This window comes from Grampus griseus, assembly GCF_964374135.1.
Source record: "Grampus griseus genome assembly, chromosome: X".
NCBI classification, from domain to species: Eukaryota; Metazoa; Chordata; class Mammalia; order Artiodactyla; family Delphinidae; genus Grampus; species Grampus griseus.
The window spans coordinates 59,208,649-59,223,474 of record NC_138999.1 but is presented as its reverse complement, the minus strand read 5'-3'; the positions used below and the strand labels follow the sequence as shown (position 1 = coordinate 59,223,474).

Genomic DNA, 14,826 nt, shown 5'->3' with positions numbered 1-14,826 from the left:
GGAACTGCTGGTCAAGACTGTTATCCCTGGTTTCTCAGGACACTGGCTCATTTAAGGGATACTCCTCTGCCATCATCCAAGCCTGAAAGTGATAATACACTTGACCTAGCAGATTGGATTTTCTTACCTCTTCAGTTTTACGTCTGAGCACACTAGACTGTTTCTGGAAGCATCTTTCAAGTTTGAGCAGTTCATATTGCCTCTTACGGTCCTGAGAAGAAAAGAGTCAGACTTTTTATTGCTATTCAGCTAGCTAAAATAAAACCTTATAATGTAACTGAAGAGTCTTTCAATGGTATAGTCTTTATGGAAATCAGTATGGAGGTTCCTTAAAAAATTAAAAATAGAAAGACCATATGATCTGACAATCTCACTACTGGGTATATATATATCCAAAGGAAATGAAATCAGTATCTTGAAGAGATATCTGCATTCCCATATTCGTTGCAGCATTATTCACAATAACCAAATATGGAAACAACCTAAGTTGACAACCTAAGTTGACCTAAGCTGTTGACAAATGAATGGATAAAGAAAATGTGGTACGTGTATACAGTTGACGCCTGAACAACGTGGGGTTAGGGGTGCCAACCCCCATGCAGTCGAAAATTCATGTGTAACTTTACAGTTGGCCCTCCATATCTGTGGTTCTGCATCCATGGATTTAACCAACTGTGGATAGTATAGTAGTGTAGTATTTACTATTGAAAAAAATACATGTATAAGTTGACCCGCGCAGTTCAAACCCACGTTGTTCAAGGGTCAACTGTATATACAATGGAATATCATTCAGTCACATACAAGGAAATCCTGCTATTTGTAACAACATGGATGAACCTGGAGGTCACTGTGGTAAGTGAAATAAACCAGACTGAGAAAGACAAATACTATATGATCTCACTTATATGTGAAATCTAAAAAAGTCAAACTCATATAACCAGACAGTAGAATGATAGCTACCAGGTACTGGGGAGGGGATGGGGGCAGTGAGGAAAATGGGGAAAGGTTGGTCAAAGGGTACAAAATTTTAGTTATAAAATGAATAAGTTCTGGGGATCTATGTATAGCATAGTAACTATAGTTAATACTACTATACTGTATACTTGAAATTTGTTAGGAGAGTAGATCTTAAGTGTTCTCCCTACACTGAAAAGAAGGGGTAACTATGTGAGGTGATGGTTGTGTTGCAATCAGGAAATGTGATATCTCCAAATGTATTGTTCTCTTTCAAGATTGTTATGACTATTCTGGGTCACCTGCATCTCCATATGACTTTTAGGATCAGCATGTGAATTTCTACCAATAAGCTAGAGGAAATTTGGTTGGGATTGTGTTGAATCTGTAGATCAATCTGAGGGGGTATTCCAACTTAAGAATATTAAGTCTTCCCATCCATGAGCATGGATTATTGTTCCATGTATTTAGATCTTTTTAAAAAAAATTAATTTATTTATTTTTTGGCTGTGTTGGGTCTTCATTGCTGCGTGCAGGCTTTCTCTAGTTGCGACGAGTGGGGGCTACTCTTCATTGTGGTGCGTGGGCTTCTCATTGTGGAGGCTTCTCTTGATGTGGAGCACAGGCTCTAGGCACGCGGGCTTCAGTAGTTGTGGTGCATGGGCTCAGTAGTTGTGGCTTGCAGGCTCTAGAGCACAGGCTCAGTAGTTGTGGCGCACAGGCTTAGTTGCTCCGCAGCATGTGGGCTCTTCCCAGACCAGGGCTCAAACCCGTGTCCCCTGCATTGGCAGGTGGATTCTTAACCACTGCACCAGCAGGGAAGCCCTATTTAGATCTTTAATTAATTCAATGATGTAGTTTTTAGTGTATAAGTCTTACACTTGTTAAGCTTATTCCTAAGTATTTTATTCTTATTGATGTTATTATAAAAGGAACTTTCTTAATTTCATTTTCAAATTGTTAGTGAATAGAAATACAACCAAATTTTGTGCATTGAACTTATGTCCTGCAACCCTGCTGAACACATGTATTAGTTCTAATAGTTTTCAGTTGATTCTCTAGGATTTTCCACATACAAGATCATGTCATCTCTAATAGAGATAGTTTTGCTTTTTCCTTTCCAATGTGGATGGCTTTCATATATTTTACTTGCCTAAGTGTTCTGGCTAGAACCTCCAGGACAATGTTGAATAGAAGTGGCGAGAGTGGATACCCTTGTCTTGTTCCTGATCTTATGAGAATTCAGCTGTTAATTTTATTGGGATTTCTTTGTATGTGATGAGTAATTTTATCTTGCTGTTTTTAAGTTTTTTGTCTTTGTCTTTCAACCATTGGACATGATGTGTCTTGGGTGTTGATCTCTTTGCATTTATCCTACTTGTAGTTGATTGAGCTTCTTAGATGTGTAGATTAATGTTTTTCATCAAATTTAGAAAGTTTTCAGTCATTAGATCTTTGAATATTTCGACTGCTGTTTCATTTATTGTTCTCATGGAGCTACCAGTCTCCTCTTAATTGCTCACCATCAAAATTTCCATTGTTTTTGACAGCACCTTTAGGTTTTAACTTCCCCAGACTCTGTCCCCAAATAAAGTCAGTCCCCTTAGGGAGAGCTGCATTCCTATGGACTGCCCCTCCCCCTGGGCAGAATCCTCTGCACCACTGCTTAGGACCTGGGGATGGGGACAGAAGCCCACTTCTCTGAGTGACATCTCTGTTCTATGAGTAGGATGCTGGCCAGTGGCAGCATACCCTATTTTTCTTGGCTGGTCTCCTGACATGGAACCTACATCCTACGATTAGATGGGTTATGGTAGTCAGACCCCAGTAGTCCTGGTCTTCTGCAGCAGGGATACAGCTTCCACCCTCTGCATGGAGGCTAGGTGGAAGAAGGGATCCCCAGATCTCTTGGCTGCTCTTGCCTGAAACAAAGCTTCAGCAACATGGAGCTGAGGGGGATGAAGGGAGAGAGTTGGTCGTGGCTCATATGCCACAGACTATTGTTGTTCTTACTCAGATTTAGTAGATTTCCTTGAATAATCGGTTCCTTGCTGTATGCCCTTAGGACAATACATTTCACCAGTTGTGCTTCTTTTGCTGGGAAGAGAGTCCACAAAGCTCCTCATGCCACCATTCCTCATGTCACCATTCCTGAAGTACTTCTCTCATTTCCTGACCCAACATATCACATTCTGGCCAATTCTAAAAATTACCCCAAATTAATGTCCTTTCCAAGAACATTGTTACTACTCGAATTCAGGCCCTTATTATCTTTCTGGATGACGCAATACCTGCTTAACTTGTGTTCTGGCCTCCAGTTTCTCAATAGTTCAGTTTGTTCCACACCTGACTCCCAGATGTATCTTTGGAAAGCAGTACTTTGCTGATAGCACTTTGTTTCTCAAAAACCTTAAAAATCTTTACACTGCTAACAAAATACAGTTCAAACTTCCTAGATCTTTAACAATCCAGATTCAACTTGTCTTTCCAATGGAATCTTCTCCTACTATCTTTCATCCCACCTGGATCATTCGCTATTCCTACAAAGTTGTCATCTCTGTGTCTTTGTTCCTGCTCTTCCATTTATCTGGAATGCCTGCATTTATCTCTATCAAAATCCTCCCTATTGTTCAAGGTCTTTTCAGTCCAACTGGAAGTGTGCTTCCCTTTCTTAATTACATTGGTATTTTAGACTATTTGTAAAGCACAAGTCTCTTTATTTCTTGTATTGAAGAAAATCATGCGTATGTCTCATTTTCCCCTTTAGACAAGATAGTCTTCAAGAGCAAAACACATATACTACTCATCTTTCTATTTTCCATGGTATCTAGTGGATAGTATCTTGCACGTAGTAGACGTTTAATAAATAGTTGTTAAATTCATGAATGTATCATATATTTAGAGATACCAGCTGTTTGAAGAGAAGCTTTAATGTTAGTCAGCCCAGAAAAGGGTTCATTAGGTAGGACTTTGAGAAATTGTAGTTACTTACCCGTTCTTTTAATTGGATTACTTCTTTGTCTTTTTGTTGCTTCCACTGTCTGAACCTCTCAGCATCCTCTTTCATCTGACGCATTAACTGTACCCGCTGGTTTTTCATCACCTGTAGAAACAAAAACCAGCACGAATAGTAGTCATCTGCACTTATTCTGGGCTGATGTACAGATGGATAGACTAACCATTAAGAAGAGAGAAAAAAATCCAGAGCTGAGCTGAGAAGCCTGCCAACAGATTTTCTGATTACGTTTGCAATACCACTTGCTATTCTTACATAGACTATACAAATGAACGCTCTGAAGAAATAATAGAAAAAATGTACCTACAAGCTAAATCCAGCCCTAAATTCACTGCATATAAATGAAATTTCAAGGAAGTATCTACTAAGTCTCAAGGACAAATCTACCTAGCAACCACTGTATTCGAATAGTTTCAGTACAATGACCTGTAACCACCACTTTGTACATGTCAGAAGTTGAACATTCAATGACTGAAAATTTTCTCTATGTATCTGTTGTTTTGCAACCACTTTGCAAAATTATTCCACATGATCATGGAAAGTGGTCAGAATGTCACCACTAAATATTAAGGTATCCTCGCCCTTTGGTTTCAGAGAATCTAACATTAAAACTCTGAATGTCAAAGCAGAGTTTTGTTATTCAGATTCTAGATGGCTAGCACAATGTCCTACAAAAGGGACATCTGTAGAGATTCAAAGACTTGAAATGATGGGCCCTGCCTGCTACTTTCTCACCTGCAAACACCTCTGTAGTATAATTCTAAATAAAACGCCTATGTTTGTAAGTTTCTATAGGGTAAATGCAAGGATGAGAGTTTATTACCCGTATTTCCTGGTTCAGTTTGGAGACGGTATGCTCTGTGGATTCTTTCAGCTTCAGAAGTTTAGACTGCTCATTCAGTTTCTTCTTCAGATCAGCTATTTGACCCTCTAGCTCCTGGAGACGTTTCCGGCGGCGCTCACTCAACCTAAACACAGATGTTGTAGGAATGAGGACTAGCAGCAGCAAAGTCTGACTCCAAAAGACATAATATTAGACTCCCAGGTTCACAACCTTGATATATATAAAATAGGCGGCCAGTCACATAGCCATCTTTAAATAATGAATCCCACCCAAACAACCAAAACCATCTCAACACTGGGAGCTAAAGAGTAAAGGAAATTTTTTGCGTAAGTAACAATGTAGCTGCCTCAATACACTACTCTCTCACCACTCTGCGTTAAAAGGATGGTTCTTTGAAGGCATTTCACTTCACTTGAGCCTAAGGAATAATTCCGATGATTGTTACACAAGTCTGAGATAGAAAGTAAACATTCAACATAACTTTTAAGAACATGAACTTTAGATACTATAGAGAGATATAACAGAATCACTAAGTAAAAAGAAGGTAGAATAGCCAATAAAGGCAAAGGTCTAAGGGAGTGTAGGATATTCTGGTAATTTGTCTTGGTTTTATTCTTAACCGGCTAAGGGATGGCTAGATTGATTTTTCATTTGCTAGCCTGAATATTAATTCTATTCACAAACTAATTTACCATCAGCACAGGGACAAAGAAACTCTTGCTGTCTGGTAGGTCTGATAACCTTTCAAAATACAGCTCAAATGCTAACTTCTTATAAAGCTTTCCTTGATCATGCCAGCCTGAACTGATATCTCCTGCCTCTGAACTCTTAAAGCCATTACTGCCTAAGAAATTTATTTGGCTGCTAATCATATGCTGTGTTATGGCATTCTTTTACTGTCACCATGAGATGTTATTTAAAATCTCAGTTCCTTAGCTTTTCTTTTGTTTTAGGTCTCCTCTCCATAATTAGGTTTAAATCCTGTAGGGGCAGGAAATGGCTCTTTCACTTCTCTGTTTCGTCTATGGCTTTTCATACACAGTTTGGGACTTGAAATAATAGTATTGACTTTTTTCTTACTTGGCATGGTTGACATCCTTCTTTGCTGTCTGAAGTTCAAGAACCAATTCTTCTTTTTCCTTTTGCAGATTGATGACTTCCAATTCTAGGTTTTTTATGTTATCCTAGAAATGTTATAGGTCGAGAGAAAGAAAACATTAAAAGGCAAAGCAAGAAAATCACTTCAACATCTCATGCCTTAAGGAACTAGGCATTCAACTTTACCACTTCGATTGCACACTAAAAGCATTTGTACTTGATTTGATGGAGAATGAAATTATATAGTGGGAAAAGTATGAACTTGGAATCCAAAGGCCTGGGTTTAAACCTTGAGTCCAGCACATTCTATCTAAACAACTTAAGGAAAGCCATTTCATCTCTTTTAGTCTTAGTTTCTATGCAAACAAGAGTTACTGTGGCAGGCCTGAGACTGATATCCTAAAAACAGACCTGGCTTGCAAGTTGGACCTCGGCTCATGTCTGGGATCTTGGATTTTGGTAGGATTCCCACCATCTCCTAACTGATAAGAGTGGCTCATTATGCCTAAACTGTGCAAACAGAATGATTTATCCTGAACACATGCTTTCCTTCTGGAAGTCTAGAATTTTTGTATGTGCTAGGCAGAGAATGCCTACATGAATTACTGCTGCTAACAATCCTGGACTCCTAGGCTCAGGGGAGCTTCCCTGATAGACAACATTTTGACAACACATGTTGTCAAAACCCATTGCTGGAGGAATTAAGTACATACTATGTGACTCCATCGGAAGAAGACTCTTGGAAGCTTGCACCTGTTTTCCTTCAGACCTTGCCCCATGTGTTCTTTCCCTTTGCTGATTTTGTTTTGTATACTTCCACTGTAATAAATCTTACACTGAGTCCTGTGAGTCCTCCTGGTGAATCATTGAACCTGGGGGTGGTCTTGGGGACCCCCGAGAGTTTTCCTATCTATGTAAACAACTAACACCACCTACCTCACAGGGTTGTTGGGAAGACTGAATAAGATAAAAAGTAAAGATATTTTGTAAACTGTAAAGAGCTGCACAAACATTCTTATATTCTGAACTTTCAAACGTATGCATTCAATAGCAACTGCAGTTCTGCATGCACTTAGAAAACAAATTCTAGAAACTGAAGTTTGGTAGTTTTTCCAAGATTGGGAAAACTCAATGAACAGATTCCTTCCTGTTCTCATAACCAAAAAAAGATTAAAGGAAACTGACTGAATGAGTGGTTGGTAGCCAAGAAGATTATACGAGGGCCTTAGACCAGTACTGAAATGACAAAAAGAAGCAGAGGCAGGTTAGGTGGGGCTGTACCTAAATAGGCAAGAGCTATTTTCCATGAAGTATACTTTTAGTCATTTCAATCTAATCAATGAAACCAATCTCACTGCTTTATATACCCTGTATATTTAAACTGGCAATAACGTGTGTGTGTGTGTGTGTGTGTGTGTATGTGTACTTATAGAAGTAACACATGAAAACATTCTTGTAAAAAATAATCCAGATAATACATATAAAGGGCAAGTCCCCTTGACTTCCTTACCCCTGCCAAAATTCCAGTCCTCTCTCCAGAAGTAACCACTGTCATCAGCTTGGTCCAGATCTTCCAGACACTTTTTCCCTAGACACTTACATACTATGTATATGGACATGTACATATTCTAGACATTTACATAGAAATGTAAATGCCGTGTGTGTGTGTATTTACTAAGTATATTGTGGCAAATGCCTAGAATATATAATAATATATGTAAATAAATAGACTTTAAAATAATATATACACACACATGTGCATATATATATGTGTATGTGTGTACTTACTGAAATATGTTAAAGATAAACAGAGTTACATTATATGTAGATAATATTCTGTAACTTGCCTTTTTTTTAAAACTTGGTCTTGGAGGTTTATTTATATCAGTGCATACAGATCTATCTCATTCTTTTTGTTGCCATAATGAAACATTCTTGTACATGCCTTCTGTGAACACGTGCAAGGTTTTTCTAGGGTAGAGACAAGTGGATTACAGGGTCATGGGGGTACACATTTTCAATTTTAATAGATACTACCAAATTGTCCCCCAAAGTGGTTATTCCAGTTTACACTCTCGCTAGCTATGTATGAGAGTACTTATTTCCCTGCACCCTTGTGAACATTTGATATTGCTACATTTCAAAATTTTTACCAATGGGATGGGTAAAAAAATAGTATCTCTTCATTATGTATGCCACATTCAGTTAATAGTCTCACTGGCTCCACAAGGGAAATTATTCAAATATTTGACTCCTGGGCTATTATAATTCATGGTAGTCTTCACTAACAAGAACTTATACCTCCTCAGATTTTTCTATCGCAATTCTTTACAGTGATAGGAAAAATATTGTTTAGAACAAAAAATTACCTTTATTTCTTAGAAAAAGAGAGACATTTACATGTGATTAAAAGGTACTGTTAACATTAAGAATTTATTTCCTTTTAACTTTAAGGTTTGGAAGCTCAAGCATATTTGATTCCAAGGGAAAAAAAGGACAAGTTATCTTATTACAGCTATAGCTATAGATCATTACTAGTACCCCCTCATAGGGTTAGAAGTACACTGGGGGAACATATGTCCCTGCGTTTCTAGGCAAGAGTACAAGAAGAGAGGAATAATTTCTCAGCCTTATCGTTAATCCTTCGTTTATCCTGGAAAGGCCAAAATACATTCAACCTAAAAAAGGCTGCATTTTATGTCCTGTTAGTATGGAAGATTGAGCTATGTATTTAACTTGCTCTCTCCTGAAAACCCACTAAAATGACCTCCCAAAAGGGTATAAATCAATAAGGATGAAGAGAGCAGTCAAGAGATATAAACAAACTTTTTTGGATGAGGAAAATATTTTGGATAAGTGGTAACTGAATTAGAGTAGAAAAAGCTAAACTATGACTCCTATAGGACAAATGTCAAGAAGTAACAAGCTAATTTGAACCATAGCACCACAAAGAGGAGAAGAGGTTTCCTCTCTGGAGAGGCTGAACCTGACAGGCTGGACTCATAGGCAGCAGACACAGCAAAAGGCAGGGATAAAGTAACATACTACTGATAGGGAATTAAATAAAAGTCTGTATATAACTGGAGAGACTTCAACTCCCTCATTTCCTCTGAGTTACCAGAAATAGGGCATATTACTACTCTCCCCACACAACTCCAGGCAAGAGAATGAAAGATTTCTTTATTGGAAACTGACCAGCCCAGAGAAACCTATGCATACAGAACTTCCTATTGGCTATTAGTGTCTCACTGTTAAATATGAATGGACAACCAAAGATCACTGGAAATTTGAAGAAAGCTTCTTACATGAAAGACCAAATCAAACACACTAAAGAGGGGAATTTGAATGAAACAGAGGCAAGGCAGGAAGAAGAAAACTTCAACAAAATTTAATTTCTATCCTTAGAGATGAGCACTGCATCCATGAAAAAAAGAAGAGAAGGCTATAAAAAGGAACAATTAGAGAATTTTAAAAAATCTTAGAAATAGACAAATAAAAAAATTCACCAGAAGGAGTGCAAGGAAATCTCCCAGAGAATGGAATAAAAAGACAAAGAAATAGAAAATAGGAGAGAGGAGATAAGAAAAGCAGAGACTAAATCTAAGAGATCCAATATCTGACTAAGAGGAGTGCAAGAAAAGAAAAAACAGGGATTTCCCTGGTGGCGTAGTGGTTAAGAATCTGCCTGCCAATGCAGGGGACAGGGGTTCGATCCCTGGTCCAGGAAGATCCCACATGCCACAGAACAACTAAGCCCGTGCGCCACAACTACTGAGACTGCACTCTAGAGCCTGTGAGCCACAACTACTGAGCCCGCGTGCACAACTACTGAAGCCCGCGCACCTAGAGCCTGTGCTCCACAACAAGAGAACCCACCGCAATGAGAAGCCCGCACACCACAGTGAAGAGTAGCCCCTGCTCGCCGCAACTAGAGGAAGCCCATGTGCAGCAACGAAGACCCAATGCAGCCAAAAAAATAAATAAATTTACTAAAAAAAAGAAAAGAAAAAAGAAAATAGAGAGGTGGGCATTATTAAAGAAATAATACAAGAAAACTTCCCACTAAAGAAGAATACAAATTTCTAGATTGAAAGGACCCACCAAGCAGCAAGCACAATAAGTGAGAACAGATCCACACCAAGGCACATGATTGTGAAATTAAAGAATATTTGGGGATAAAGAAAAGATCCTGAAAGTTGCCAGAGGGGAGGAAAATACAGGTCAAATAAAAAGAATCAGGAATTATAATGGACTTCTAAACAGCAACATTGGAAATAGAAGACCATGGAGCAAAGCCTTCAAAATTCTGAAGAAAAACGATTTCCACTGTAGAATTCTAAACCCAGCCAAACTAACAAGTGTAAGAAACACCACCATCACCACCACCACCACAACAACAACAAAAAGCTATTTTCAGGCATGCAATGGTTTAAAACATTTTCCTTTCATGTACACTTTCTCAGAAAGCTGTTTGGGTTGTACTCCACCAACACAAAGGAGTAGCCCAAGAATGAGGAAGACATGGAATCGGTTTCAATACAGAGATGAGAAGTGAAGCAGGTTCCCAGGACGACAGTCCCAGGCTGATGGCTGAGCAGTAGGCCTAGAGAAAGCAAACCAGAACAAAAGATTCCAAGAGGGTTGTCTTCAAGAAAGAAATGGATTGATAAATTACCTGGTATGTTTGACTACTGAGAGGAGTTTTATAATTCTGTTAAGAAGTTTGGAGATAAATTATTGACAGGTAAATAGCAGACTAAGTAAATGAAAAAATGAGATTATTATTACTATTGTGATGATTATTATTATTTTTGGCCATGCTACATGGCTTGAGGGATCTTAGTTCCCCAACCAGGGATTGGACCCAGGCCCACAGCAGTGAAAGCCCCCAGTCCCAACCACTGGACCGCCAGGGAACTCCCAAAATTAACTTCAGGAAATGCAAAAGGCTGTATAAGAAAGGAAATGGAATCATAGTATACTATGTGGCTCAGTTATAAAACTTACATAATCATAAAATTTAAACACTAAATATTCATTTAATCAAAAAGTGTGATATAACCATTTTGAAAGATAGAGGTGAGGCACTGTGCATGGGGGGATGTATAAGAGAGCTATATTCCCATCTCCCATAGTGGGAAGTCAGTTGAAAATGTCCAAAAATTTTAAAGTAACATAATTATACTACCAACTCTTATCTAGAAATCTGGAGGTAAATGTCAGAAGAAACAGCTTAAAGAACTTGAACTATAAACCTAGGGAATAGGAGAGAAGGTAGTAGGGCAGGAGATTGCTTTTATTTTTCTGAGCATTGTACTATTTGACCTGTAAAAATGATATACATGCATTTGTGTGACATAAATAAAAAATAAGTTTCAAAAAAGTTAAGACTGAAAAAAAAAGTTAAGGCTGTGATAACAAAAAGGAAATAACACCTCTACTGGCAACTCAGTTATTATTTTGGAAGCAACTTCTGCCCTATGGAAAAAAAAGTGAAAATTATTTAGGAGAAACACTTTTCTTGTTTTTACTCTGAAAACTTAGGGGAACTGGTGGTAGAAATGTATGACTAATACAGGGATTTGTCGAGAACAGCATATAGGACTTTGGGGATGATAGGATATAGCTGAATGGGAAAGCAATCCACCCTTCCCCCTACCAGTTCTGCTAACATCCCTTTGTGGATGGGAAATACCGGGCTACAGGGGAAAATAAGGTCTGGAGCAAGGGTAACCTTGTGGACAACCTAAAAGCCCAAGACTTGTCTTTAAGTAAAGACCTGATTATTAATTAGCAAGGGCCACTTAGGACTACCACTAGGAAAAGCAGTTTAGCCATTTGCCAAGTCATGTGACATCCACTACAAGTGTCTTCATAATTCTCACTATAACCCAGACTGTCTACTAAGAGATGTACCTTTCTTAGAATCCCAGCATAGTTATTAGAACAAAATTTCTCTACAAGTAGGGACCACATTTATTATAACATTATCTAACTATTTATTAAATACCTGTTGCATAAGTAAGGTATTAGATTAAATGAAAGAAAATTACAGTTTCTTTATACTGAATGTATCCTTTTTTTTTTTTTTTGCGGTATGCACACCTCTCACAGTTGTGGCCTCTCCCGCTGCGGAGCACAGGCTCCGGACGCGCTGGCTCAGTGGCCATGGCTCACGGGCCCAGCCGCTCCGCGGCATGTGTGATCCTCCCAGACCGGGGCACGAACCCGTGTCCCCCGCATCGGCAGGCAGACTCCCAACCACTGCGCCACCAGGGAAGCCCGAATGTATCCTTTTTTTAACCAGCAGTACAACTCCAGTTGTACTATGCACATTATGTTGCCTTGTCATCATCAAAAACGGTGTGCCTGCTTTCTTCCCATACTACTAAAGAGAGATGGTAGACATGAACATTACGTGCCCTAGTAAATATTGTACCTGGTACTGGAACTCGATAGGCTGTAGTTGGCTGTCATTCTGAGTCATTTTCTTGGCTAGGGCCTCTTTCAGTGCAAGGGCTTTATTCAACTCAACCAGCTCCTTAGACATCTGAGCTTGACGTAGAGCATGCTGAGTGGTGAAACCATCAGAAGACCTGCTGCTCCCTGGACTGATTTCCACTTGCTGGAAAAGATCAGTATAATGATTTGTGAGAGGAAAAAGCAATTGGAGTTCCTTAGGCACTGTTTCATCAAGTCTCACAGCCACTTCTCCATTATCAGTACCTCTGTTCTTTTTTTTTTAAGTACCTCTGTTCTTTTAAAACTGTAGCTTCTCAAACATTTGCTTTAAACATCAGAAGTAAATTGAGCTAACCTATTTCTCTGCTCTCACAAGAACCTTATTTCTTATATCCTTTAACTGATTCTTTTAGAGTGAACCAAGTTTCGGGCCTCTCACTGTTGTGGCCTCTCCCGTTGCGGAGCACTGGCTCCGGACGTGCAGGCTTAGCGGCCGTGGCTCATGGGCCTAGCCGCTCCACGGCATGTGGGATCTTCCCAGACTGGGGCACAAACCTGTGTCCCCTGCATCGGTAGGCGGACTCTCAACCACTGCGCCACCAGGGAAGCCCTGGCCAACACTTCTTACTTTCACCTTATTAGAGGAGAGAGGGCTCTGGAAATGGCACTTTGGTAATGGTGGAAATGGAGAAGAGGCTTCATTTATTCTCACAGAGCTGACCTCTGGCACCTGATTTACCTCCTATCTTTCTTCTTTCAGAATATAAAAAATACCAACATATATTTGTTTTAGGGAGAAAAAGCTGTCTCAAGCAAACCACTGTCCATCCTTTCATTCTGACTCTGCTCTATAGCCATCAGCCAATATCTAACACATTTTATCTATTCTTGCAACTTGAATGCTCAAAATATTTTCCTTGGTTCTTTTAGCCCTTAACCACTGCATCCACAGAAACGTATGTTGAGAAAAAATTTTCTTCCATTTCTTCTCTAATGCTTTTTTGACTTTGCCATAATTTCCTAATTTGTTTCCTTCTTTGTCTTAATGTGCTAGACAGTTGATGCAGAATACTAGCATCTAATAAGAAATCAGTAAGCCAGACTGCAAATATGGAAAGTGGCAACCCTGAGAAGCTTTGCTTAGCAGTTATACTATTAGAGAGAGATACTATCCAAGTTAGGGATTTTATAGTTAACTGAGTTTTACACTCAAGATTTCTGGATTTCCAAGGCATTCTATGGAGGATGGTAGCAATCAGGGAGTCTCTTCCTCAGGTGAGTGATAAATCATAAGAAATGGCACAGTTAAAGCTCCTGGTTCTACACAAAGGGGCCAATTACTTACCGCTTCTGGTTCCACTGCAGTATCAATAGCTGCAGCCATACAAGCAACCGTTTCATCCTGCAATGAGAAATGATATCTCAGTTTAGGAGCTTACTAGTGGGTTTTATATGGGTTATTTAGTTGTTTTCAAGTGTATATAGAGACCATTTAAGGTGTTGGACCAATTCTGTAGTCACATATACCCCAACAACCATGTTTCCACTTCCTATTTCTCAAGGGTCTGTCTTTTGTATAAAGGTTGATTGTGCAGTCTTCGTAAAAATAGGGTCATGTGGCCACTGACATATTTATTGCACCTCTCCTGCTCTGCCAGAGTTCACTGGGCTAGAGTGAAACAGCCATTCCAGCAGGCCAAAGTTCAATCCACTTTATAGACTCTACCCTTTCTTTTTCTGTTTTTTACCACTAAGTCTACCTCTATAATGTACAGGTCTAGCCAGTTCTCATGGACATACCATCCTAAGACCAGACATAGCAAATAAAGGCAATGCAGCAGAAAAGTGAATAGGATAAAGGATTATTTTTGATTTTTATCTTATATCCAGTCAAGGTAGCAAGAGCCCACTCTACAAGGAAATAAACGCCACAGGTGAATGCCCCAGAAAAATGTGCTCATTAAGTCAGACACACTTCAGACTCTGTCCCTCATATACATAGGAACCAATCATATGCAGCTACTCGAGGTAGTGGTTAGTTGAAGGGAAAGGGTAAGCACTGATTCCCTCCCAGGGAAGGGTACATTCCTTTCTTGAGCATTAGAACAACAACCACCTAAAAGGGAAACCTAAAACCACTTATTAGGACTAATTTATTTATAGGCTCTCATATGAGCAAGCTCTGTTCTCCCCACTGGAATTTAGGCTTTATTTGGCATTGCAACATAAAGATTACCACTTCTGTTTAAGTGATTCTGAAAAGCCCTGGGAAGAAAGGATTATTTCCAGGATGTCACATGATTAAGGTCATAGATGAAAGAGCTATTGGCTCAATAGCAAGGAAAGAATTTAGGGTTAGCACAGGGAGTCCCGGCACCAGCCCAGTGAAACATTACATAGTTGTTGAAACTTGAATCTTAGTACCTTTAAGGCAAGAAGTGAAAGAGGCCCT

The 14,826-nt window shown here is 39.2% G+C and overlaps 1 protein-coding gene across 1 annotated transcript in view; it reads right to left on the bottom strand.

The window, feature by feature from the left end:
• The window catches only part of KIF4A (kinesin family member 4A), a 126,182-nt gene that overhangs the window by 35,078 nt on the left and 76,278 nt on the right, over window positions 1-14,826 (bottom strand). Inside the window, exons 13-18 of the mRNA XM_082681712.1 lie at window positions 13,720-13,776; window positions 12,352-12,537; window positions 5,895-5,998; window positions 4,794-4,938; window positions 3,947-4,057; window positions 128-211 (exon numbers count right to left, since the gene is read on the bottom strand). Of these exons, the coding sequence (XP_082537838.1) occupies window positions 128-211; window positions 3,947-4,057; window positions 4,794-4,938; window positions 5,895-5,998; window positions 12,352-12,537; window positions 13,720-13,776 (687 nt within the window). The remainder of the gene's footprint in view (window positions 1-127; window positions 212-3,946; window positions 4,058-4,793; window positions 4,939-5,894; window positions 5,999-12,351; window positions 12,538-13,719; window positions 13,777-14,826) is intronic.